At 37.9% G+C, this 26,644-nt stretch overlaps 1 protein-coding gene across 1 annotated transcript; it reads right to left on the bottom strand.

The window, feature by feature from the left end:
• Positions 1-1,210: 1,210 nt before the first annotated feature.
• wls (Wnt ligand secretion mediator) lies at positions 1,211-24,648 on the bottom strand. Its single transcript, XM_016277166.1, has 11 exons — positions 24,319-24,648; positions 21,694-21,969; positions 10,782-10,906; positions 10,413-10,574; positions 9,932-10,068; positions 6,409-6,577; positions 6,051-6,134; positions 5,738-5,881; positions 5,095-5,178; positions 4,851-5,008; positions 1,211-2,284 (listed from the first exon to the last, which is right to left on the bottom strand). The coding sequence occupies exons 1-11, from the start codon at positions 24,422-24,424 to the stop codon at positions 2,179-2,181; spliced, it is 1,551 nt and encodes a 516-aa protein (XP_016132652.1). The 5' UTR covers positions 24,425-24,648; the 3' UTR covers positions 1,211-2,178.
• Positions 24,649-26,644: the final 1,996 nt, after the last annotated feature.

Genomic DNA, 26,644 nt, shown 5'->3' with positions numbered 1-26,644 from the left:
TTTTTGGTCTTTTGTTTCTCATTTTCCTCTTGACAATACCCCATAGGTTCTCTATGGGGTTCAGGTCTGGTGAGTTTGCTGGCCAGTCATGCACACCAACACCATGGTCATTTAACCAAGTTTTGGTGCTTTTGGCAGTGTGGGCAGGTGCCAAATCCTGCTGGAAAATGAATTCAGCATCTTCAAAAAGCTGGTCAGCAGGAAGCATGTGCTCCAAAATTTCTTGGTAAACGGGTGCAGTGACGTTGGTTTTCAAAAAACACAATGGATTTTGAAAATGACATTGTGCAGCAGATGACATTGCACCCCAAATCATCACAGACTGTGGAAACTTAACACTGGACTTCAAGCAACTTGGGCTATGAGTTTCTCCCCCCTTCCTCCAGACTCTAGGACCTTGGTTTCCAAATTAAATACAAAACTTGCTCTCATCTGAAAAGAGGACTTTGGACCACTGGGCAACAGTCCAGTTCTTCTTCTCCTTAGCCCAGGTAAGACGCCTCTGATGTTGTCTGTGGTTCAGGAGTGGCTTAACTAGAGGAATATGACAACTGTAGCCAAATTCCTTGACACGTCTGTGTGTGGTGGCTCTTGATGCCTTGACCCCAGCCTCAGTCCATTCCTTGTGAAGTTCACTCAAATTCTTGAATCGATTTTGCTTGACAATCCTCATAAGGCTGCGGTTCTCTCGGTTGGTTGTGCATCTTTTTCTTCCACACTTTTTCCTTCCACTCAACTTTGTTAACATGCTTGGATACAGCACTCTGTGAACAGCCAGCTTCTTTGGCAATGAATGTTGGTGGCTTACCCTCCTTGTGAAGGGTGTCAATGATTGTCTTCTGGACAACTGTCAGATCAGCAGTCTTCCTCATGATTGTGTAGCCTAGTGAACCAAACTGAGAGACTATTTTGAAGGCTCAGGAAACCTTTGCAGGTGTTTTGAATTGATTAGCTGATTGGCATGTCACCATATTCTAATTGGTTGAGATAGTGAATTGGTGGGTTTTTGTTAAATGTGAGCCAAAATCATCACAATTAAAAGAACCAAAGACTTAAACTACTTCAGTCTATGTGCATTGAATTTATTTAATACACGAGTTTCACAATTGGAGTTGAATTACTGAAATAAATGAACTTTTCCACGACATTCTAATTTATTGAGATGCACCTGTATATAGGCTATTTGTTGGGTACCATTGGGTCAGCGATTCAAGATTGTACACTAGGGCAAAAGATTATTTTTTTCTGCTTCATATTACTTAAATGAAAGCTTTAAGTATAAATATCAAATGTAGTTCTGAGACTTATTTCTATACTGCAGCACATCTTTCTGTTCACCAGTGTTTCATTAAGCAAAGTCCCTTTAACCAAACAAATCTAAAATTGTTTTTATTATTTAAATAAGCATAAAAAGCAAAACCCCAAATTTCCATGTGATACAATCGAAAATCTCAAAAAGATACTTTTCAACAACACAATGATACAGTACAGCCACTGATGCTTTCAAACAGATGAAAATAAGCACTTTATAAAAAATACATCTCTACACTGTAACAATGAACATAGTGTTTGCCATTCAGAACACAAGGACATGAATCTATCTGTATGTCACTTTACATACACATCTTGTTCTGGGAGACCTTGGTTTGAACTCGGTCATTCACGTTATGGGTTCAATGGGTGTGTTTACTTTTTGGTAGGGAGTGTTTAAGGAAGTCATGAGGAAGGATCAACTGGGAAAAAAAGCATACGTAACTACAGTATGCTGACAGATTTTCTTCCTTGTTTTGGAATTAACCAAATAAAAGGGGAAAACAATGATCTCAGCTACAGAATACATTAAACAACAAACAATTGCTGCATAATTAAAAGAAATTACCTTGTTCCCCCCCAATGTATTGGTCCTTGCCATCACCAGTGCCTTTGCCTATCCACAGTACGAGATACACTTTATAATTTCTCCCAGCACCCACAAGATGGTGTGCAACTCCATTTTTCTAAAGCTCGGCATAAGCAGATGTTTTAGACTGAACCTCAGCGGAATGGAAAGCCAATAAGCGAAAAAGGGGATTAATATTTGCGAGGCTGTGTTTGAAATGACAGGCACCACACAGGAGATGCAAAAGCTCATTGTTTGAACTTTTGAGACTCTTGTTGGAGCCTGAATACAGGTGATGGTTACTCTTGAGCTTCTTTGCCGGTCATTTTGTAGATCTCTGTAGGTCCGTCCACGTGTGTGATGGTGGTGGTCAACTGTATTTCTTCACCACTATTTCCAGCTTGAAAAAGAGAACAGAGGAATATGTATCAGTGACTGATCAATACTTACACTAACATCATGACAGGGTAGCAACAACAGGAAACATAAGTTTGAAGGTGATAACGTCTTCATAAAGAATTCAGCATAAACAAAAAAATACCCCAAAACTTGTTGCAGCACAAGCCTGAACAAACATGGAAAACCATGTGTGATGCACTATAATTTTTCAATACTAAATTAAGATCCACTAAGTTTGCGATCAGGTCAAGAAAAAATAACCATAATGTACAGTGGGTACGGAAAGTATTCAGACCCCCTTACATTTTTCACTCTTCGTTATATTGCAGCCATTTGCTAAAATCATTTAAGTTAATTTTTTTCCCTCATTAAATGTACCCTTTCAGTTTTTCTTTTTTAATAAATCTGCATAAATGTCAACAATTCTGTGTTTTTCTGTCAATATGGGGTGCTGTGTGTACATTAATGAGGAAAAAAAATTAACTTAAATGATTTTAGCAAATGGCTGCAATATAACAAAGAGTGAAAAATGTAAGGGGGTCTGAATACTTTCCGTACCCACTGTATATATGCAATAACACACATATATGTTGTGCACACAAAAGCACTAAAAGTAGGAAAGCACCTTGTCACAACCATTTCTAACCTATTCCATTATCACTGGCAATTAAAAAAAAAGTTTCAACGTTTGGGATCAGTAAGATTTGTAATGTTTTTAAAGTCTCTAATGCCCATCAAGGTCGCATTAATTTGATCAAAAATACACTGAAAACAACAATAATATAATAAATATATAATACATTTTTAAATTATTATTTTTATTTTAAGGTATTTTAAAATGCTGTGCAGCCATCACGCCAGTATTCAGAGTCACATAATCCTTCAGAAAACCTTCTAATATGCTGATTTGGAATAACAGAAATCTTTGTGTAACATTATACATGTTGATGCAACAATTTTTGATCAATCAAATGCATCCTTGTTAAATAAAAAATATTATCTATAAATAAGTAAACATTACTGAATATTACAGTAAAGTCAAACAGATTTTCGGCTCATGCATTTACTCAAATTATAATAACAGGAGAATTTGGGAAGGATATGACCACTGACAATTTAAATGATTTACTACTAATTTGTCTATGTTGTCAACAACATTTTAGACAGAGCTGAGACTGACACTTGTCACCTCTTGGCATCATGCACTAAAAAAAAAAAGTAACACTGAAGTAATGTTTGAAGATCTCCAGCATGTCTATTCTAACCTAACAATAAACACCATTCAGAGACCGAAAACCATAAAGAAAGTTTCAAGCATGACATCAAGATATTGATGGTTTTCATTAGACCAGCCCAAGTAGGGAGCCTGGCCTAGATTAGAGACAACGACTGCCGCCAAAGAGGCCCATTTCCCCAAAAGAGGGGGGCAGGGAACTAGCCCCACCCTTTCCTGACATCAAGATGTGCTTCTTAAAAGAACCTAAACATGAGGAGACTGTGTAACATGGTGCTAAGTGAATGTCCTTACAGTGATGCAGGTACTGATTTCCTTGTGCTGCAGACATGAAACAGCATCGTCTGACTCGGAGACATCTTTTTAAAAACACATTCCAAGATCGATTTAGACAACCTGTGTACTTTCGATACAGCACAATAAAAAAAAATTATTTCTCATGATTCATGGGAAAAACTGAGCAGTTCTGGGTGTGTCTCAAAACGTAGTCTCAGTTTGTCTGTAAAACAAATAATCCTAACGCTAACAATACAATGCTCTATAGGGGCAACATTTATGCAACATTCTGTGCCAAACCTCAAATTTGGCCTTTATTTATTTATTTATAAGCTATTGATTAGAAGACAGTTATCAATCAAATAACAGTTTAGTGATTCACTACTTACATGAGGAACACAACCCTTGATATCCCCACAGTGCACAGCAGATTAAAAAAACTTTTGTTTTAACGGTCATCAACAGGCCCTTGTATATGAACTCAAATTCTCGTACAGTGTAAATATTTGTATGCAATTTACAGCTGGCTGGCAGACAAAAAAATAAAGACCTTTAATTTGCTGTATTTTAAATGGCCACCTCTGAAAAACAAATATGATATAATATAATATATCATTAAGGTAAAAAAAATGCTAATGATACTAATAATGTCTATTACAACAACAAATCATATTGTAAATAGATGTATTTTATCATTTGGCTCTTTCACAGCAAAATAATATATTTTACACAGTAAACGAATCACTAGCTATTGAAGTCAGGGGGTCACCTCTGGCTACAGAGTCTGAACTAAATGTTGATGCTACTGTAGATTAGGCAAGTTTAGTACAAGTCAAATATTAATTTGACAAAATAAAATAAATGAAGGATTGTGATCAGTGTCCATAATGTCCATTCCATGATGAATGGTGAGGTGCTTGTAGCTGGACCATCCTTGATGTTGGTTGACACAGGTTTATAATGCATATAATACCTATTATATGCAGCATGTCTGCATAGAAGCTTTGCCATTAGAGTTGCAGGTGTCATACAAATTATTTACAATTTTACGGTCCAAGTGTCTCACCGCTTGATTGCTCGTCCCCATAACGCTTGTGAGATGGTGCATAGAGAAACATGAGGGCAAATACATAGAGGTTCCACATGCCATAGATTCCGGTGAAGAAGGCACTGTTCACCTGAACCGTGTAGCCACCCCAGTGCCAGTGACCCTCATTCACCTGTTAACACACAACGAAAACCACATGAATGAATCAATCTACGATGACATATGTAGAAACTGAATTAGCTGACAACTAATCTATACCTGGCTAATGATGAAGAAGATGACAGTCATTGCAGCACATGCTAGTGTGACCAACATCAGGAACTTGAAGCGGAAGATGAGGCCCTACATGAGAGAAAAAAAAAATATTCAAGAAACAAGTGTTTCATGGTTTCCACAAAAATATTATGCAGCACAACCATTTTCAACACTGATAATACCAAATGTTTCTTGAGCAATGTAAGGCTGTAAGAATCTCAGGTACTTTGATCTCCTGAGATACAGACAATTCAAACACAATTTGAATGAGTCAAATATAAAAGTAAACAGTTAAATAGAATAATCAAGTGTCAGAATAATAATAAATAAAAATGGACAAACAACCAATTTGCATTTCAACCTAAATTCGAGGTTATAGTAACATGGAGTCCGAACTACTTGGCACACAGAAAAGACTGAACACGCAAGAACCACAAACCAACCATAAACATTTGAATGGTAGTGCATTTAAATATATCTAGTTGCAACATTTAGGACGTTATAATTCGTTAGAAATCAGCAGTCTGTATACGGTCATAAACTTCCTTTTTAGCAAATTTCTAAACTTGTTGGTACAAACTTCTTTTGGGTTTTCCGAAAGCTCATTAGTCATACAAATGCTAACATTATCTAGGTTACACATTACCTCATAGTGCAGTCGACGAGCCTTTGTCATAGCAGGTAAAGACGACCTTTTCCCACTGATGTTTCTGAACACTTGGAACACCATGAAGCACAGGAACAGGAAGTAGAGACATGCGCAGATTCCTGCTACAATGATGAAGGCCATCTGCACCAATCTCAGTTAAAGTGATAACTTAACACAAAGCATACGACTACACTATACCACAAAAGTATAGATATCAGCAAAAGCATGATTGAGATATCTTTGTGAATGAATCTTCAATCTACAATGACATATCATGAGGAAACCGATTTAGCTGACAACTAATCTATACCTGGCTTATGATGAAGAAGATGACAGTCATTGCAGCACATGCTAGTGTGACCAACATCAGGAACTTGAAGCGGAAGATGAGGCCCTACATGAGAGAAAAAAAAAATATTCAAGAAACAAGTGTTTCATGGTTTCCACAAAAATATTATGCAGCACAACCATTTTCAACAAAAAAAAAACACACACACACACACACACGCACGCAACAAAAATGCATTATATGGCAATCAATTCAGTAGCTCTTTTTACTATAAGTTAGTTTAGTCTAACATAAAACTGCAAAGTAGTTCTGCACCAAATAGTTTCCAAACACTCCCTTAGTATTCCATTGTTTGGACAAACAGGAAAGTGGCTCTTACCATGAGATGTTCTCCACAGAAGACGATCCAGAAAGAAAGCAGCATTGCGTAGAAGATGCCCTGACGGATGTCACCAAACAGCAGCATCCAGGTCCAGTTGAAACCCACTGAGAACCATTCAACTGGGATATTGATGAATGTCATGGAGATTCCCAGAGCAAAGATAATCCTAAAAGAACACAAAGCGCACGAGATATGATCATTATCAATATACCAGTAAAGATCACTTTTTTAACAAACGTATGATAGAACCAAGACAAAGTCAAACAAATTTGGCTCCATGTTGACTTAAATTTTTTTTCTAGTGTTCAAAAGCAAGCATGCTGGGACAAGCTAATTTGGTGAGACTGAGAAGGGGTGTAGAATGTGACTTCAAACACATGAATCACATTCCAGCCTGCCCAATCAGGGCAGAAAGAGACCATATTGTGTTGGAATGCCGGGAATGTTCCATGAGTTCAACTCTGCTGAGGGTACGAAGGTGCATTTGCTTACTGGCAATGTGAACAAAGCAGCTTTTCAGCTACCAAAAAGTAAAATTGCAAAATGAAAATGACAAGACAGTCCACAAGAAAGAAAAGAAAAAAAATATTTTAAAACATTAGTGTAGAACAGAAGTTCTTAGAAATGTACTCATTATATTCATATTGGCTTCATGTGGTTTTATAGCATTTTTCAAGAAAAGGTTGAAGTAATAATAGATTTTACCATTTTTAAGTTTTTAGATGCATTTTTCAGGTACGTTTTAATGTTTGGGGTCAATGAGATTTTTTTGTTTTTGAAAGAAAGAAATTGATACTCCTTTCAGCAAGGATACATTAAATTGAACTTGTAATTTAAAGAATCCTGAAACAAAGTACCAAGGTTTTCACAAAAATATTAAGCAGCACATAAGAAATATTGAAGACTGGAGTAATGGCTGCTAAAAAAAAAAAATCTGCTTCGTCTGATATTTCACCATTATAATTTTAATTAATACATGCAATGTATTTAAGTCATTCATTGTATGTATGAAGTGCATTTATGTATTTTTGAAAGAGCTCTTAAACACACAAGGGCACAAAAAGTTAGCTGTGAATAGCAAAAATGCAAGATAACGCACATCCATGATGTCAACTAAAACAAGCTGCTCCCTGGAGACATGTGTAACTCACACACTCACAGCGTCTCTGCCAGTTCCACTGGCATGAAGCAGCATTCTGGCATCATTCCAATAAGAAATCCGGTGGGAGCCCATGTCACACATTTCTTAGCTCCCTCAGAAATGTAAAAAGAATTCCAGTTCCCATCTTGACACTCTATTTAAAAAAGCATGCTATGGAAATGCTTTTACAACATGAAAAAATAATTATCCTTCCTGCAAGATGCGCAAAGTACAACTGCTTGAGAGCTTCCTGTCTGCTGGGACCTCTAGTGCACAGGTAGTGTGTGTGAGAGATGGATGGTTGGTGCAAGTGCTTAGTTTGCAAGGAAGAAACTAAATTAAATTATTAAAAAGATTTCTTCAGGAAATATTAACAGAAAGAAATCCTTGTCATCAGGAAATATAAATTATATTTATTCATTAATATCAGATCTTAGCCATCTGACTGAAATAGTGTCATATCAAACACTGTTCACAATAGTGCTGGGCGGTATACCGGTTCATACCGAATACCAGTGTTTATTTTTTTTATGATATTAATTTTTTAAATACTGGTGTATGTCGCTTAAACAATGTTCAGAATGCAACACTGTTTGAAAGGGGTCCCTTTTCACTGTTGCACTGTGGTGAGGGAACAGCTGTATGTGCTACTAAGCGTGAAAGTTCAGAAACTGAAGCTGTAGAACTAATAGAACGTGGTGACACAGAAGAACTCATCCACAAATATCCACCGCCCCCTGCCATCAGCTCCCACGTCTCACACACACACACACACACACACACACACACGAGCGTGACTTTATCACTAGATTTAGCAACTTTCAGACCCTTTTAGCAGCTTTTTTCCATAGAATATTCATACTGACAAACCTAGCGACTTTTTTGGATAAACCTTAGCTATGGTTCACTTGGAAGATAATCGCCAGTGCTGTTCCGCGAACGCGAGGTCGGACTTTCCCGGAGAAGTGTCACCTCTCTCGGCATCTGTTCTGTGCAGTGAGCGGCAGAGGAGCAGCACATTCACTTGGCTGCGCCGCAGCAGACTCGTCAATAAATAGGTGCTAGGAAACACTGTTTTGTACTCGTCGCTTACTGATTGTTTGGAATTATAAATATGAGCATAGTTCGTCTGTTAATATCACATGCACTATTTTTGTTTGTTGTTTTTTTTAGTTTGTTACTCAGATGCAGGCAGTGCGCTGCATGAGACAAAAAAGTAATATAGCCAAAACAACCGCATTGCCACTCTTTAGTGTAGATGCATGTTGATTTTATCAGACGATGCCGCGATTATAAATGAGAGTGACTCCTGGTTAACATGTATTAAAAGATGTTTGTATTAAAAACATCACTATTTAGTGTGGTATTTTTTTACAATATTCACTCATGACAGTAAAATAGGGCATTCTAAGTCCATATACTGCAGTATTTCCTCTCTCAATCAGTAGAAAATATGGTTAACACCCGGTATGCATAAAAAAAAAAGATACCGTCATGTACCGTGAAACCGGTATAATTTTTAAAAATACCGTGATATAAATTTTTGGTCATACCCGCCCAGCACTAGTTCACAATGCAATATATTTTGTATAGAGAAACTGATTGTTAGATACATTCCTGTAGCTCAAACTGTTGAGCATGGCGCTAGCAACAACAAGATCATGGGTTTGATTCTTAGGGAATGCATGAACAAATGAACTGATAAAATGCATAGCTTAAATGCAATTAAGGTTGCTTTGCATACAAGAGTCTATGATATGCTTGAATGTAAAAAAATAAGATAAAAACGTTTCACCATTTTAATTCCTTCATTAAATTTTAAGTGTTTTCAAAGTCGATTTCAGTGTTTTTCTAAGGCAAGCATCACTATTACAATTACTAATTTCTCAGAATTTAACTTTTCCAAGTTCAATTGAGGCTAAATTTATTCTGGAAAATCTTAAGATTTTAGTGAGAATCTTAAGGCAGATTTATACCTCAGTAAAGAGTGGAGCATTTGCGATGCATGCATACCACAAAACTGATAGGACAGGATCTAAAATTTCAGATGACACACTGCTCATATCTGCTTTTCTGTAAGTTACAGAAACCATAAACCGAAAAATTAAAACCCATGCTAGAAGTGACAAGTAGTTGTCCAGTATGGTTCCATTCACACAGCAGGGCTTTTCTTAAAATACAGATCTGAGTCCTGAAAGTTCACTGATGTGAGTTCAGTTATAGAATAGGGTTGTCAATCCCATAAGTAACCAAACAGTCTGAACGTAACCCTATTAAGGACTCAAATACAGTAATGACAATCGTATTCTGCTGTTGTGTGACTGTGGCCTTGATCTAGCAGACCAGTTTAAAGAAGTGACAGAAACATAAGAATCTTACTTTTCCAAGAGAACAGGTGGCCTGGTCATCTGGGTGATTCTCCTCCAGTACCAGATCATGATAATGAGGACGCTGGGAGTGAGGAACGTCTTCATGGCAAACCAAACCTTGGTGAAGCCACCATTTTGATGAATGCTCTGGAAAGTTACATTGAGAGGGACATTACAGTGACATCACAAGAAACACATTAAGAGCACTTAATTAATGGGTATGGTTGTTTGCTGAGAGACAAATAAGAGTAAGCCAAACAGAAGAGAAGATTAAGTGATGCAATACAGATATTTTCAGTCCACTGACATTTGTATAACCATTGCCCTGTCCAGAAGTGTGTGCCAATTATAACAAGCCGAGACTGGGCCAGAATCCTCCCATGCAAACAAAGCTCAAACAAAACTGCTTGCATAACTCTGAGTAAACATGCATCCTATGACTGTATTTAATCAAAGTCACAGCACACATTCTATATTGTCTGAAGACTCACCACTAGACGAATGTCTTTGATTTCTCCAATCCCGATGTTGACTTTTTTGCGTTCATTAACAGGAAGTCGGATGTTGAGAAGATAGTACTTATGGGCCACACTGCCAACCTCCATAAAGGGCAACAGGTCACAATCATAGTAGCGCCCCTCGTTCTCATAAGTCTGACACAAAAAAAGAGGTTCTGGTGAGGTTTTGAACATTTTACAAGAAAACTAATATACTGAGCTTTTCAAGGTACAACACACTTGGTCCCTATATAGCATTTACAGAGATTGAAGTCTCTGCCCTACCTTGAAAAATGGCCTTAACACTATCAATAAGGGGTGTTTTTGGATTTGTTACGATTCAGAAATAACTTGCGAGCTTACCTTTGTGGCAGTGAAATTGCAGCTCAATTTGCGATGCTCTATTGAATGGGCCATCTCAGTCCACTCACTCAGAGTGCTGTCTCTGTAGGCCAGACCAACATCCATGGTGACCAAAGATCCATCTTCTACACCCCAACAAAGAACATACATAATTCAGTCTGATATATCAGAAAGATAATGCACTATAACCAGTAACAGTTGCTGCATTTTAATAACTGCTATTTTCTTCTTAACTGCTTAACTTCTTTAAAACCTTTGTAAATAACCTTATTTGCCAACTGACTACCGATTCTGATCTCCAGTCTTTTTTTTTTTTTTAAACAAGCAATTGGGTCGATTTCCGATTGCCTTTTTTTTCTTTAAGCTTGAGACAAGAATGAATGAAAAAGTACATAAAATGTTTTTGCTCCATTACAGGCTGAACTTGCCTTAAAAAAATAGCTGTACCCATTTGGCACTGATCACGATCCAAACAAAGACGCCAGCTACATGAGAACCATGAGAAGCTATTTTTTATAGAGCTCACAAGTTAATTGCAAGTTCATTCCGGTTTACAGACTTTGTTATATTTCTACATAAATTACATTTTGGGAAATGACTGCAATGCATTTTGTTTGTGAATGTAAAAAGTTGGGAAGAAACTGCATGTGTATCAGTTATATTAGATCTGTGAAACAGCACATCTTGTAAATGACGTTATCATAAGGCTACAGAAGTCTTAGAATACAATACACGCGTCCTACTGACCACTTTTTACGGTTTTACTTTTTAACCACCATTACTTTTTTTCTGGCATTTGGATTTTGACAACACTCAAATTCACCTTTTGTGTTTCACAGGGAAAATAAAGTCACATAAGCATGCAAAACAACATGAAGGTGAGTAAATGATCATTGCAGGTCATTTTTGAGTAAATTCTTATCTCTTCAAAACCTTGACATCTGGAAAAATAAATGAGCACCTGCTGACTGAAGAACAATATTGGACAAGGCCAAATGCAGACATGTGAAATGACAGATTTATGACATCCCATAGCATTCTCATGAATAACTTGTCATCACAGTGTGGCTAAAAGTAGCTCAAGGAAACCTGGGAGTCATTTTATAAATGGACACCCTATTGGAGTCATAACCTCTCACACACTTGTTTCAATACATCAGCAGGTATAATATATATACACTATATATATATATATATATATATATATATATATATATATATACACATACACATACACATACACACACATACTGTATATAATCAAATTCACAGACTCACAAAAAAAAAAAAACAGGTTCAACTTTGCATGAGGGATTGTCAAAGTACTACAGAGTCATGTGGTGTGAAACTCCTGAGCTTTGGGAAAGCATGAGGTATCTGGGAAAGGGGCTGGTGGTTTAGATCGCTTTGCACAGCCTTGTAATTACACATGAAGGGCAGAAAAGAGTTTGATGTTATACTTGAGAGTACTTGATCTACAATAAACCTCACTTTGATGAGAGAGAGAGAGAGAGCGAGAGAGAGCGGCAGACATTATTAGCCCAATCCTCTCTCCTCCAGTGTGTCTGCAGTGGCCCCCACCTACGAGCGGCTGTGCCAAAGAGCTTTGAATGTCAGCTTAGCACACACAAACATTCCGCCCGGGCGCAGCGCGCATCACCCCGGCGACAAAGCCATTTCAACAGCTGTGTTATTGCTGGAGACCGGCCAAACTGTGATGCTTGGGCCAGAGAGACGAGAAAGAGAGAACCAACGGCACTCCACTGAATATGAGGCAAAGTGGCTGGTGATCCTTGTGATGGTCATGTGATAAGAATAGCCTGAACTTTCGAGAAGCTGCGTTCACGCCATATCGTAATTACCGTAATTTCGAGATGACAGCACGTGACGTTCTACTTGGAGCTGTTCACGTCCTCTGACTCGGAATTACGCTTTTCTATAGCAACACTATCAATGCCTAAATAGAGCCTGCGGTGGTCAGGTGGTACAGCAGTCATGTTTTACAAGTCGTAGCTCTCAGAAAACTCCCCGTTCACAAGTTGTAATTATGAGCTCTACGAGGATGTGAACGCTTTTTATTACGAGATTGGAATCTCGTAATTACGGGAATTCCGATATGGCGTGAACGCACATTAACTGCAGCCTGGAGATCCAAATGGGGGAGGGAACTCCAAAACGTGGTGGGAGCTCCAAAATAGGGCGTGGCACCCTCCCATTGACAGACAGGCACGTCGCATCACATGCGCAATTTTTTCTCCCAATCCAGTTCAGTGGAAACTCCGCCCCACAGCTGATTCTAAAAATTTTATTGGTTGTCAATCACAGTGTTGATTTCCTACACTATGCTACAATAAATGCTAACCCCTAAGCCTGCCCCCCACCTGACCCTAACCTTAGCCAGTGAAATTGTTTGCACGGCGGGATTGGTGCTGAATAGCGTGGTAAAGAAAGTTCAGGAGATAAGCAGTTAATAAGATTATGCGACATGAGATCCCCGAGCTGGGCCGTTCCGTAACTCCCCAACCGGTCCTCACCCTTTCCCTTCTCTTTGGAGTGTTACAAGCTGTTTGTGAATACATACGATCCCTTAAGTTGCAAAGACTAAAGTCTCAACCCAAAGAGATATTCTATTTAAAAGTTAAGACTCGTCCACGCCTCCACATAGATATGTCACTGTGTGGGAAGATTTGCATAACCCCACACAAATGTTCACACAAAGAAAGAAGGCGTAACTTTGATTCTCGCTATAGTATTTTTGCCGCTGCCGCCATGTCGTGGAGACGCTGTATGTTTCGTTGTGAAAGCGAAACTTTGTTTGGTCTTCCAAAAGAGGACACAACTAGAAATCAGTGGTTAAGTTGTATTTACAACACTGTTCCAGAACAGTTCAAACCAAATATTAGTTTGTGTGCAGCGCAGTTTACGGTTACAGTTTCCTGAACCTGGGAGAGTAGCCTACAATGCCGGCTGTTCTGACTGCACTCATGACTGGCCATTGCGTTCCAGAAATCAACATTGCTCAACGCAGCAAACGCGTGTTATAGCCTAAATACATAATGTTAATCGTTTTGGTCCCACTTTATATTAGGTGGCCTTAAAGGTGCAGTAGGAGATCTTGGAAAATGCTAACTTTAGCCTGATAGCACTGAAAGCGACAGTCCCACCCTCCCTGCAATCGCCGTCCAAAGCCACGCCCCCTGAACGCATTTACGCTCACAGACCAGAATACCAGAGACAACATTACTACAATAGGCTATATCAATGGTTCCCAATTCCAGCCCATGTTCCAAAGTGAAGTAAACTTCAATGGATTCCCCCCGTTCAGGGAGTAGGGAGCAATGAACACTGTGTAGGGGTCATATCGATCGGAACACAGTTAATGCACGTAGCTCTCTTCTAACGAGTTGGTTATCTGAATCGGGTGTGTTAACTAAGCGAGACATGCAAAATATGCAGAGCAGGGGGGGCGTGAGGACTGGAATTGGGAACCGCTGTGCTACATCATGTGTCATTCACCGGTGAGAAAGCTTTAAAAGTACTACAATACCAGGAAGGAAGATCGGGTTTTTGATGTTTGTCTGCCATTCTCACTCTGTCTGCACAGCATGCCTGAACACGCTGATGACGTATCCTGTCTGCGTAAAACGGGTGCGCAGAGGTATGCAAATTTATATGTTGACAGGCAGGTAGGAAAGCCAATTAAAACGCTTGGACTGAGCGTTTTTCCAAATGGGGGAGGGAACTCCAAAACGTGGTGGGAGCTCCAAAATAGGGCGTGGCACCCTCCCATTGACAGACAGGCACGTCGCATCACATGCGCAATTTTTTCTCCCAATCCAGTTCAGTGGAAACTCCGCCCCACAGCTGATTCTAAAAATTTTATTGGTTGTCAATCACAGTGTTGATTTCCTACACTATGCTACAATAAATGCTAACCCCTAAGCCTGCCCCCCACCTGACCCTAACCTTAGCCAGTGAAATTGTTTGCACGGCGGGATTGGTGCTGAATAGCGTGGTAAAGAAAGTTCAGGAGATAAGCAGTTAATAAGATTATGCGACATGAGATCCCCGAGCTGGGCCGTTCCGTAACTCCCCAACCGGTCCTCACCCTTTCCCTTCTCTTTGGAGTGTTACAAGCTGTTTGTGAATACATACGATCCCTTAAGTTGCAAAGACTAAAGTCTCAACCCAAAGAGATATTCTATTTAAAAGTTAAGACTCGTCCACGCCTCCACATAGATATGTCACTGTGTGGGAAGATTTGCATAACCCCACACAAATGTTCACACAAAGAAAGAAGGCGTAACTTTGATTCTCGCTATAGTATTTTTGCCGCTGCCGCCATGTCGTGGAGACGCTGTATGTTTCGTTGTGAAAGCGAAACTTTGTTTGGTCTTCCAAAAGAGGACACAACTAGAAATCAGTGGTTAAGTTGTATTTACAACACTGTTCCAGAACAGTTCAAACCAAATATTAGTTTGTGTGCAGCGCAGTTTACGGTTACAGTTTCCTGAACCTGGGAGAGTAGCCTACAATGCCGGCTGTTCTGACTGCACTCATGACTGGCCATTGCGTTCCAGAAATCAACATTGCTCAACGCAGCAAACGCGTGTTATAGCCTAAATACATAATGTTAATCGTTTTGGTCCCACTTTATATTAGGTGGCCTTAAAGGTGCAGTAGGAGATCTTGGAAAATGCTAACTTTAGCCTGATAGCACTGAAAGCGACAGTCCCACCCTCCCTGCAATTGCCGTCCAAAGCCACGCCCCCTGAACGCATATACGCTCACAGACCAGAATACCAGAGAAAGCATTACTACAATAGGCTACATCAGCCGTTCTCAATTCCAGCCCATGTTCAGAAGTGAAGTAAACTTAAACGGATTTCCCCTGCTCAGGGAGTAGGGAGCAATGAACACTGTGTAGGGGTCATATCGATCGGAACACAGTTAATGCACGTAGCTCTCTTCTAACGAGTTGGTTATCTGAATCGGGTGTGTTAACTAAGCGAGACATGCAAAATATGCAGAGCAGGGGGGGCGTGAGGACTGGAATTGGGAACCGCTGTGCTACATCATGTGTCATTCACCGGTGAGAAAGCTTTAAAAGTACTACAATACCAGGAAGGAAGATCGGGTTTTTGATGTTTGTCTGCCATTCTCACTCTGTCTGCACAGCATGCCTGAACACGCTGATGACGTATCCTGTCTGCGTAAAACGGGTGCGCAGAGGTATGCAAATTTATATGTTGACAGGCAGGTAGGAAAGCCAATTAAAACGCTTGGACTGAGCGTTTTGATTGGATGAACATTTCATGGTCCTACGCCTTCCACGGAATATATAAATACATTTAGAGCACGTAACTTAATGATTGCTATCGGCATGTGAAGAGACTTTCAACCAGCATAACAAAAACATTTTCTGAAGACAATCACCTATTGCACCTTTAACGATTATGTACTTACATTTAAATTAATCATTTAATACATTGCACTTAGTGGAAAAGCGGCTAATTCTGATGATGTCACTCAACAGTGCCGGCACCAAGATGGTTGGCCAAAGTCTGCAGAATCTGTAGAGTAATGTAGTATAAAGTAGGCCAACTGACTGATTTGGATATTTAATGTATTAAAACTAATATGGTTGCCTTAACCAGAACAAGTAAGGCAAGGTTGTTTTTTTTACTTATACAGTATATACTACTAGAGAGGAAAAAAATGGCGTAATCTAAAGAATTTAGACAAGGGTTATGATGGGTTTATACCACAATATACATTACTGTTGAAAAGTTTTAATTAATTAAGTCTCTTATGCTAACCAAGGCTGCATTTATTCGACCAGAAAATAGTAATATTGCAAAATTGTTACAATTTAAAATAACCATATTCTAATGTAATTGTTTAACATTTTACAATTTTAAATTTATTGCTGGGATGGCAAAGAGGAATTTTCAGCAGCCATTACTCCAGTCTTCAGTGTCCTATCATTCTTCAGAATTTATTCTAATATGGTGATTTGATGCTCAAGAAACAATTATTATTATTATCCAAGTTGAAAACTGCTGTACTGATTAATATTTTTGTGGAAAACTGAGAAATGTTTCTCAATCTTTTTGCAACATTTTAAGTCTTTACTGTCACTTTTGGTCAATTTAATGCATACTTGCTGAATAAAAGTATTATAATTTTTCATCTTACTGACTCCATTGAACGGTAGTGTATCATATCTTAAACTCTAGTTTAAGTTTTGTTGCAAATTGTACTAACTTTCATTGAAAGGATGCAGCACCATGCAAGTTCATTTTCATCAAAAACTTTGGTAATAATTCCAATCACTGTATCACTGGGCAAAATTACAATTAGGTATATAATTTTTATTTTATATGATTTCACTTCATTTGATTAAAAACATTTAGCTTAAATCAGAGACTGTAAATATGCATTAGTTTAGTGCTCTTAGTTACAATGCCCCTATTAAAAATCTCTGTGTTTAAATACCTTTAAGCAATGTGTCAAAATTACTTTTACACATTTTGAGTGGTAAAAGAATCAGAAGAGAGAGATTTGGTAACGTAAAATTCTGCAGTGTTGGGGCAAGTTACTTTTAAAAGTAATGCATTACAATATTGCATTACTCCCTAAAAAGTAACTAATTTAGTTAATTTTTATGGAAAGTAATTAATTACTTTACATTTTGTGTTACTTTTTTCTCATCTGTGCTGGGCTTGCTAATTTTTTATTTTATTTTTACATAAGTTCTATTTTGGGCAAATATAAAAGCACTTTCACACCAAAAGTTAAATGAATAAGCCTCAGGCTGAAGGAAACGAAAACTCGCATCTGAGTAGAGGGTGCAGCTCAAACAAACCTTTCAGCTGTGCTGCCATTCTGGATTGCATAAATAAAAATACGCAGGAGAAGAAAGTTCAACACTCTTCAGTAATTTAAAAAAAGAAACACAAATGTTACGTTTATCTAGGGATGTAACATGTATCTATTTGTAACCGATTCAAATCGGTTAAGATGCTAAACAAATCGTGATTCAATAAGGGGTAGTTTATATGAATGTCTGAGGGGAACTTACTGTCTTTAGAAAAGTTTAGATGGTATTTTTTCTTTTCATCTTGCCTCTGTATAATGCATATTAAAGTACATGAGTGCAGCGCTGCTTTGTTTACAGCGGAAACCAAGGAAATGCTTTAAGCGCCACCTGCTGGCAGAGAGTGAATCTGCGTCTCATTCAGCTGCGGTTTCATGCAGATATTTTTTATGTATTGTTTCACAAAACTGAAGTCAAACCATTCTGTTTTTGCATCAAATTTCGAAATGATACAATCTAATTTAGATTAAAAACTGCTCATGTTGCATGTATGCAGCATCTTTGTTTGGATCATGATTAAAATGCAGTGGTTGCCTCTAATTTTAAATGGGAAGAGCACAGACAAAGCCTTATTTTGTTTATATGAAGAGATTTATTTTATTTGTGTTACTTATTTATTTGATTTGGGTCTTTTTAAAATTTCAGTTTAGTTTTGTTATTTACATTATATAAAAATTTTGTCATTTAGCAGACGCTTTTATCCAAAGCGACTTTACCACAGTACAATATAGGTAATGGCATATGTTTCATGTTTACATTGTGCACTCCCAACCAGATACAATATTCTGATTGTTTGCATCTTGTTTTTAAGCCCATAAATAATGTACTTGTTCTAATACATTTATATTGTAATGTACTCATTCTAATATATTTTAAAAATCATTTACATTGATGGTAGGTTATCATTGCACAAATTAACACTCAACAATTAAAAAAAAAAATGAGAAGAGTTCTAAACTAACGCGCTGTCTTCACTGTATCTAACGCACACACGATCAAGGCTGATTTATACTTTATTGTTCGCTTAAATATAACGTCATCGCGGTGTTGGGCGGAAGGTCGCTTAGGTGCGCGCGACGTCGTTTCGCGTGGCGGTGTGCACGACATTTTTTGTAACTTTCCGCGCAGCTCCGCTTCCGAAGATGCACGAGTTCAAAGCGACTCTAGCCGAACATGCACGTCTGTGCCAGCATTTGTGTGAAACAGAAGCAGTTTGATGTCAAATTCAGTCACACACACAGATCACACTGCGGCCGCACTCAGACATTCAGGAACAAACTTTTTAGCACTGCCCCGCAGTTTTATCAACTAAATAGCTTAATCGCTCAAGAGCTACATTATCTTTCTCAACAAGGAGCTGGTAGCATCATTGTTTCTAAAGGAATTAAAGCCACAGCTTTACTGTTAATAGAGAAACGCGGCAAAACGGTGGTAATTCATACATACACAGCCTCTCTCTCACTCTCTGTGTGTGTCGTAAATGATGAGCTGATGAATTACACTTTTCTGAGAATAGAATATTGAAGTGGAGATCGCTAAACTGCAAGCTAACCAGTGTTTTCAGAAAGCAAGCGCGTTAGGGATGGGCATATCGATCCTAAGTATCGATATATCGATACTGTATCATTACCCATTTTACTCTTAGTAATTTAATAATTTAATACATTTCATCATTTAAAAGTTTAGTTCAGAAGTATCGTATCGGTATCGATATCGACGATACTGCCTTGAAAAATATCGGTATCGTATCGAAAACAAAATAAGTGGTATCGCCCATCCCTAAAGCGCGTTTATCCACAGTGGAGAGAGTGAGTGCACAGGGTTGCCAGGTTGACAAAGATAAGTAACACATTTAGCAGATATTTCTGTATTGCGCAAGTGTGAAGCTCTGTTTTGGGGATTACGTCTCTTTATATCAGGCAACCCCGTTGTGTTGCTCTGCGGCCAGATTAAACCTTGTTGTAGCCTATATATGCTCTATTCATTCTTTTTTAGAAACCTCACACTTTTCTACTCCATTTTAAACATTGTAAAATTTTACACGTGCCACAATTTCGATACAGGGCCAGCTGTATCGATACTCGTATCGTTATTTTGAACACAGCACTAATTATTATAGTGTTATATTTCAATTTCACAAAGAAACTTGCAGCATTTTGTTTTGCATTTTGCAATAAAAGTACACGTTTAATTTATAATTTGTCTTAAATCTCATTTTGTAAAAACAAAATCGTGAATCGAATTGTGAAATCAAAATTGTGAATGGAATCGAATCGTGAGTTGAGCGAATCGTTACATTCCTATGTTTATCTTAAGTAATTTTCGCTTATTAGTATGATTGGATCATCTAAGGTCAGCAGCAAATACACTATATCAGTGTTAACATATGTAATTATTTCAGGTTTGCATCATATTCTGAGTTTTCATTTCATTGTATTTATTCGTTCTGAGAAATACTGAATCTGTTTTTTGAGATGAGTAAATGCATGATCACATTTAGTCTAGAACTATAGCAGCCATCATATTTACACAGCACACACAACACCTCTGCACTTAGAGCAGATTTCTCTCAACATGGGGACAGGAGAGATGTCAGTCAATAAATGGGGAAAGAAATTAACTGGTGTTGCTTGAAAAATCAATCAGATATTTTATAGTAATGTGTTACTTTACTAGTTACTTGAAAAAAGTAATCTGATATAACTCATGTTACTTGTAATGCATTACCCCCAACACTGCCACTGTGCCAACTGTAATTAAGAAGTAACATGAACACACCTCTCTCTCACTGTGCAATATGTTACTTTTTCATTGTGAAATGCTGAGTGCCAAATTAATTCCTGCTAGGACCTTATTAGTAAGACTGCTGACACTCTGTGAGGTCTTGCTCGGAGAACAGGATACACAGAAAAACAGCTGGCAGAAGATCACACAAGACTTACGGTAAACACATAACATCTGGTTGAGGATGATCTTCTAGGAGAGCATGATCCAGATTGTGCTACAAAACCCTGAATTGTTTATTCAAGTGCTGAATGCATAATTAATAATGCAAAGATCTGCAGTAAAGGTAAAAAAAAAAAAAGTATTTTTTTTTTCCTGCTTTATGCACAAGCACGTGCTTCAGGGTGGGGTATATAACAACAAGACCATGGTAACTTCCACACTAGCACTAGTTAATGGGTTAAGGAACCAAAAAACTCCTCCTCCATTTCTCAAGACTTGAATAGCCAGCAAAGGTGCTCCTGCTGCTAGAAGGAGCAGACGTTCCGATCACTTTCCCAGACTGCTCTAGCTCGACAATGGCTCTTCATTAGTGGCCAGTGTTATCCGCTTAATCCTGTTTTTGGCAGGGCAGACTTGGAGCTGTTCCAGATCCCCACCCTCCCACAGCCAGATGATTTTAAATGGCAGCAGTACTATGCAGGTCCACACGGCCGGAACCCGTCAGGTTGAAACAAAGACAACTTGAAAAATCAAGAAAAACTGTGAAAAGGAACCCAATTTAAATACAAAATGGTGATGGAATGTAACAGTCTAACGGGATAAAACATTACTGTAGATATTTCTTTAATCTTCAAAATTTGATTTGTGTATCTTAATTCTGAAATGGCAATCAAACCAGATGGGAGGACTACATTCCTATTTATTATCCTCCAATTGTCTGTGTTAAAGCCTTTAGCGGTCCCAACAAACTGTTAAAGGCAGTTTGCGTGCCCCCCCCCTTTTGCGTGCTGACTTAATCCTCATTGAGGTCCCTCAGGCTCCAACCACAACAGTGAGAAAACAGGCCATCCATCATTGCTACTCCTCTCACAGCATGTGAGAAATCCAATCTACTTTTGAGTGAATAGAATGGGAAATTCCTCTGGGTGTTCATGTGTCCCCTCCTACACTTTCGACACAATAGCGATGTTCGTATAAGCTTATAAACCATATAGTGATGTCATGTTTATGTTTTTTTTGGGGGGCACAGGAGGTGCACATTACAACAACAAACACATACAATAACACTTTTTTTTTTTTACTCACCAATCTGGTTTTGCATTTTGAAGGCAATGTCAAACTGGAGGATAACCAACATAAACTGGAACCAGGCACTCATCTCTCTGTTGGGCAGTGGAATGTGGACTGCAAACACAATGTTGTTGGCCTCGATTCTCTTGGCCATGGCCTCATCAAAGTCTCTGATCTTGCGGCACTGGTCGGGGCCCCATGGCATGAACCACTTGGAGCCCTTATGGTGGGTTTTCACAGTGTCCACACACTTGGTGGCCAGGTAGTGGACGGCAGTGGTGGGGCTCGGAGCTACAGAAATATATTTGAATATCGGTTTAAAAATAGCTTGGGAATAAAGAATAATGATGTATTGATTCACATATTTTACACATAACTACATAGACAGGACATAAGCAAAATCTATCATATTTATTTTACAGGAACACAAGAAATATATTTTTTGAATCACAGAGCATAGAATCTTACTTTTTTTATTTATTATTTTTATACATATTTTATAAAGTTATAGAAATTCTTACATAAATTGCAAACAGCTGGTTTTAAAATTTGAAATTTATACTTTAAAAAAAAAACTAAAAATGCAGTGAAAAGAGCAGTAAAATATACTTTCCAGCAAGAATGCATTAAATTGATTACAGTGACAGTAAAGACTTTTAGAAATTTAAATAAGTGTTCTTTGTAAATTGTATTCATTTAAATAATCTATAAAAAAAAGAGTTTTCAGCTATGATAAGCATATTAGAATGATTTCTGAAGGATCATGTAACACTGAAGACTGGAATAATGGCTGCTGAAAATTCAGTTTTGCCATCACCGAAAGAAATTACATTTTAACATACTTTAAAAACAGAAGACAATTATTTTAAATTGTAATAATATTTTACAACATTACTGTTTTACTGTATTTTGATTAAATAAATGCAGCCTTGATGAGCATAAGAGACTTCTTTTTTTTTTTTTTTTTTTTTAAGAGAAAAAAAACCTTACTGACCCCAAAATTTTGAATGGCATATGTAAATGACTCACAAAGTGACTGTCTGACATATCCTTACTAAGAGGGGGTCATTAGCATGAGAAAGTATGAACAGGCTTCCTCCACCATTCAGAAGGCTGGTTCTGGTAGTTTGTTAAGTATGAGTCAATAGAGCCCTTCCTGGGTCATCAAGGACATCTAAAGCGTGCAAATGACCAGGAAGCGCGAGATAATGTGAACCAGCCTATAGCTTGAGGACATTAAACAAGAGTGTTTATCAGCATTTCATTCAATATAATTGAGTAACAGCACCATTAAAAATGTTATAAAAAGCTTTTAATTGCTCTGCTCACATTTGCGTGGTACAAACCTGTTCCTTTGAAATATACTAACCAAATAAACAAAATTAGCTGTACTAAACCCTCAGAGTTAAATTATTCATTGACCCACAATCCTAGGAACCAACCCTCTTCAAAATACCACCACAAAATAATAGTCGCTTTTTTCGGCCCAGTGACCTCATGCCGTGTTTAAGATGTCCAATAACAGGGGAAGCAGTGCGCCTTTCTACTCAATTACCCTGGCTGCCACCAGCCACCGAACAAACACAAAGAAATCCTGCTTCATTAAATCAATCACAGGCAAGAATAGCCAAAGCAAGCTAATTTATCACCATTCATCCCCCAGTCTGCAGGAGACCAAGAAATGATTCCCTTCCTATCGAAATCAGAAGGAAGCCCGAGGTTGCAAAGAGGAAAAGTGGACGAGGACAAAACAGTCTTTCCAGGTGGTGCCAATTAAATCAAGCTACTTGGAAATAAATACTCAATCCTTAAGATAGAAGGGAATATTTCATTGCTTCTGTAACAAAAGGGCACAAAACGACACTGGTGAGGTCTGTGGGCACAGAGGAGGGGTTGTCTGTTCAGATGTATGAAGATCAAAGAAAAGTTCTAGAGATGCACCTCGTTTAACCCTTTATTGGCTGATGAGAAGTAGAAAGACTGAATTTAACAACAGAATACAAGACTGGTACAAGTTAATTGATTAAATTGAGCAAATGAAGTTTGTAATATACGACATACTTCATTGCTAACTTCACCTTTTGTTTGTCTATAACACTTCTTAATGTACTACGGTTTTCCCTGCATTTTATTAGTGTGTCTGCTCTGCAATGGAAACATCAAGAACTATCTTGAACATTAATTAAAAATTGTTTAAAATAAGCTAGTAAACAACGTAAATATGGAAGTCACTTCACAATGTTATAATAAAAGATCAAGTGGGTTTAAACAAGCCTTTCTCCGTTTAGTTTCTCTGCATTTTTCAAGGACCGGGGACAAACAAGAGACATCAAGGCGCAGAAGTAGCGAGTAAAAATCAATGTCTTACAGACAACAAATCAAAACTTACAGGCGGAACGCTGAAAGCAGCAGCACAAAGACTGCACCAGTCAGTCGACGAGGTGAAAATAAGCGCCCATCTTTGACACTACTGTAACAAAGCCAGTCCGCAACTTTTCACTCCGTCCTAGAACGCAAAGAAGACTCTCTTTTTTTCTTTTGCTAAAAACCACCTAATGTTGCAACCAGAACCAATGGCAACATACTGTGTAGTAAACAAAGCCTGAACTATCAGGCGGCTTTGTAAAAGTAGCTACTCACCAATCAGTCCTCCGACCATAAAGGAGAACGCCTGGAATAAAAGGAGAATTACTCCCACAATCACCAACTTTTTGGTGCTCATATTCTCAATAATTGCTCCAGCCATTTTCAAAGTGTCTCTGTTGTTTGGATTGAATGCAAAGAAACAAAAGTCACGGCATCAAGGTGGACCAGTGCGCTGTCCGAGATTGAGAGCGCGACACAGGCTGTGTCTCAAACCCTGGAGAACTGCCTGTGTTTGTTGCGCTCTTCCTAAGGAACTATAGGGAAAAGAGAATGACCACGTGACCCACCCTGCATCAGGAACGCAGACGAGAAGAATGCACGTGACGTCACACCGGACTCTTGCCATATGCACAAAACTTCAAGCTTTTTATTTGGCACTTTTAATACAAAACATATTTGTCATTTTATTCTCACCTGTGATATTCTCAACAAATCATGAAATAATAATAATAATACATTACTAATACCAAAACATTATTATTATAATCATTTTATTTTTAAGAACGATTTTTCACGTTTAAAAACTGCAAAGCTGCAGCAGAAAATTTAGTTTTTTCCATACCGTTTACATTCACTGGCAAGCTTTTAGCTATGTGGCTAAAATTATGCTATTCTATAAATTTTTCAGATTGTGCTGGAGGCAACAGAGAGTCTGAGAGTCTCCCCAGCTGGCATGCAAAATGTGACAGTAGGACAAACCTGCTTCATTTTAGCCTTGTGTTGCTGTTCCAACTGTAGGTATTAACTTACTAACTCTGAGGTACCAAGCAATGATAAATACAACACTACAATATAGAATTATATGGTTTTTATTTAACTGTTAGTTTCAAGCCACTCTTTATAAATTGTTACTGTTTCAGTTTTTCAGAGTGCTTCCTTATGTATCACCATGTGCAGTGTTGGGGAAAGTTACTTTTAAAAGTAATGCATTACAATATTACGTTACTCCATAAAAAAGTAACTAATTACGTTACTTAGTTACTTTTTATGGAAAGTAATGCGTTATGTTACTTTTGCGTTACTTTTTAAATCTGGACAGGGCTTGATTGTTTGTTTTTAAAATAAAAAAGTTATATTTTTGGCAAATATGAAAGCCTTTTCACACCAAAAGTGAAATGAATAAGCCTCAAGCTGAACGGAAAGTAAATGTACATCCGTACAGTAGAATGCAGAAGAAGACATTTCAACACACTTCAGCAATAAACAAAGACACAAATATTTGTCTAGTAATTTTTGCTTATTAGTATGGTTGAACTGGATCATCGAAGGTCAGAAGCAAAGACATTGGTTAATAGAGTGGGATTAAATACATAAAGGATATTTGTGTTGTTTAACATTTAATTATTGCAGGTTTTCGTCATATTCTGAGTTGCATTATTTTTATTCATTTTGAGAAATGCTGAATCTGTGTTTTTTTGTGAGTGAGATAAATTAATGCATATTCATATTTATTTTAGAACTACAGTAACATCTTCTGATTTCTCTCAACATGGGGACAGGAGAGCTGTCAATCAATAAATGTAAAAAAAAAAGTAACTTGCGTTACTTATTTGAAAAAGTAACTCAGATATTCTCTTGTAAATTAAAAAGTAATGCGTTACTTTACTAGTTACTTGAAAAAAAGTAATCTGATTACGTAACTCGCGTTACTTGTAATGCGTTACCCCCAACACTGATCATGTGTAAAATTTTGAAATCAGACGAAAACATCCAAAAACCTTCTCCGATCTAAACATGAAGGTTAATCACAGTTTTCCAGAATATTACTGAAGACGAAGCATTGCTTTCTTTTTCTAGCCCTGTCCATTACCAGTTCTGAGTTTTTGATCAGCAGCTGTTGAGTTAAGCAATGTATAATTTCCCCTGGTAGGAGCAGGCTGCTGCATGAACACATTTCCACATCTGGGGGGAAAAAAAGAGCTGTAGATCTCAAGAGAATGACACAGGATGGCCTTAGTACAGGAGAGTCATCATACTCTCAGCTGATTCTTCAGATTCATTTAAAACCTGAATTTGCATCATATCATGATGTTGATATCAGACAAGCTTGGTTTGTGGTAAATGTGGCATTCTAGAGATTCTAGGTTGTCTAGAGAAAGCAGGTAGCTTCATGACAAAAGAGAACAGTGGTGTTGTGTGATCTAGTTTTGTTAGACTTGAATAACACCCATGACTTAATCCCAGTGATCCTGTTTAAAGTCTAACTGAGGAGTAGTACAACAGATAAGATAGTCTTCACTGTCACATTGTCCATCAGAAATCATTTATATTAGGTTGATTTGGTGGTCAAGAAACATTTCTTATTATAATAAATGTGTTT

This window comes from Sinocyclocheilus grahami, unplaced genomic scaffold (genome assembly GCF_001515645.1).
Source record: "Sinocyclocheilus grahami isolate Dianchi unplaced genomic scaffold, SAMN03320097.WGS_v1.1 scaffold109.1, whole genome shotgun sequence".
Classification (NCBI taxonomy): domain Eukaryota; kingdom Metazoa; phylum Chordata; class Actinopteri; order Cypriniformes; family Cyprinidae; genus Sinocyclocheilus; species Sinocyclocheilus grahami.
Note: the sequence above shows the minus strand (reverse complement) of the source record. Positions and strands in the feature narration are given on the sequence as shown.

What these genes read in the sequence shown, in the direction of transcription:
- wls (XM_016277166.1), bottom strand. Translation starts at nt 24,424, where the DNA reads ATGGCTGGAGCAATTATTGAGAATATGAGCACCAAAAAGTTGGTGATT. An exon ending in CAAAATGCAAAACCAGATTG is followed by an intron (nt 10,907 to 21,693) that starts GTGAGTAAAAAA and finishes GTTGGGGTGTAG; the next exon opens with AAGATGGATCTTTGGTCACC. An exon ending in TCAAAGACATTCGTCTAGTG is followed by an intron (nt 10,069 to 10,412) that starts GTGAGTCTTCAG and finishes GTAACTTTCCAG; the next exon opens with AGCATTCATCAAAATGGTGG.